Raw genomic sequence first — 1,110 nt, forward strand, 5'->3', positions numbered from 1 at the left:
TTGACCCCAAATTTCGTGTTTTTTGACCCTCACTGTGATGACTCCAAATCCCAAATCCTGAACCTCATAACTCCAATTTCCCAATCCCAAACCCAATTTTTTCCCATTTTTTGACCCCAAATTTCAGGTTTTTTGACCCCAAATTTTGCATTTCCTCACCGTGATGACCCCAAATCTCAAATCCTGCATTCCCAAACTCACCGTGATGATCTCCAGCACCTCACTCTTGCCGATCTCTCCAGTCTCATGATATCAAACCCCATTTTTTTTCATTTTTTGACCCCAAATCTCTGTTTTCCATAATCCCAAACTCACCGTGATGATCTCCAACACCTCATTCTTGCTGATCTCTCCATTCCTATCCACATCGAAGAGCGAAAACGCCCATTCCAGCTTCAAATGCGTTTTCCCCGATGAGGTGAGATGTAACGCTATTATGTACTCCCGAAAATCGAGGGTTCCGTCGTCGTTGGTGTCGAAGCTGCGGAAGACGTGGCGCGCGTAGCCCTGCGGGTCCGAGTTGGGGAAGAAGGTGCCGTAGATTTTCTCGAACTCGGCGCGGCTGATGCGCCCGTCCGGGCACTGGCGCTGGAAACTCTCGTACCAGCGGCACAATTCCTCCTCCGAGTAACGGGTGCTGGTCTTGAGCTCCTCCAGGATCTCCTTGGACAGGGCGCCGCTCTTGGCGTTGCCCATGGCCCAGAGGGGCTGGGAAAAGGGGGAGAAATGGGTTAAAATGGGGAAAATGGGGGAAAAATGGGGAAAAAATGGGGAGAAAAAATGGGTTAAAATATGAAAAAATGGGGGAAAATGGAGAAAAATTGAGGTAAAACATGAAAATGGGGATGAAAAATGGGGTTGGAATGGGAAAATGGGGAGAAAAAATGGGTTAGAGTATGAAAAAATGGGGAAAAATGGAAAAAAAAATGGGGAAATGGGGAGAAAAAATGGAAAAAAATGGGGTTGGAGAGGGGAAAATGGGGGAAAAATGGGTTAGAATGTGGGGAAAATGGGGGAAAAATGGGTTAGAATGTGGGGAAAATGGGGGAAAATGGGTTAGAGTATGAAAAAATGGGGGAAAATGGGAAAAAAAATAGGGAAATGGGAGAA

General features: G+C 46.4%; 1 protein-coding gene across 1 annotated transcript; it reads right to left on the reverse strand.

Annotated features, from left to right (window-relative positions):
- Positions 1-315: 315 nt before the first annotated feature.
- LOC130587879 (visinin) lies at positions 316-705 on the reverse strand (the record flags this gene model as incomplete). The annotated part of the gene is made up of 1 exon (XM_057388852.1): positions 316-705. A coding segment is annotated over exon 1 (381 nt), but the record flags the coding sequence as incomplete, so codon positions are not given.
- Positions 706-1,110: the final 405 nt, after the last annotated feature.

The sequence above is a fragment of the Malurus melanocephalus genome, unplaced genomic scaffold, assembly GCF_030028575.1.
Source record: "Malurus melanocephalus ecotype Western Australia unplaced genomic scaffold, MMel_1.1 scaffold_2613, whole genome shotgun sequence".
Taxonomy (NCBI): Eukaryota; Metazoa; Chordata; class Aves; order Passeriformes; family Maluridae; genus Malurus; species Malurus melanocephalus.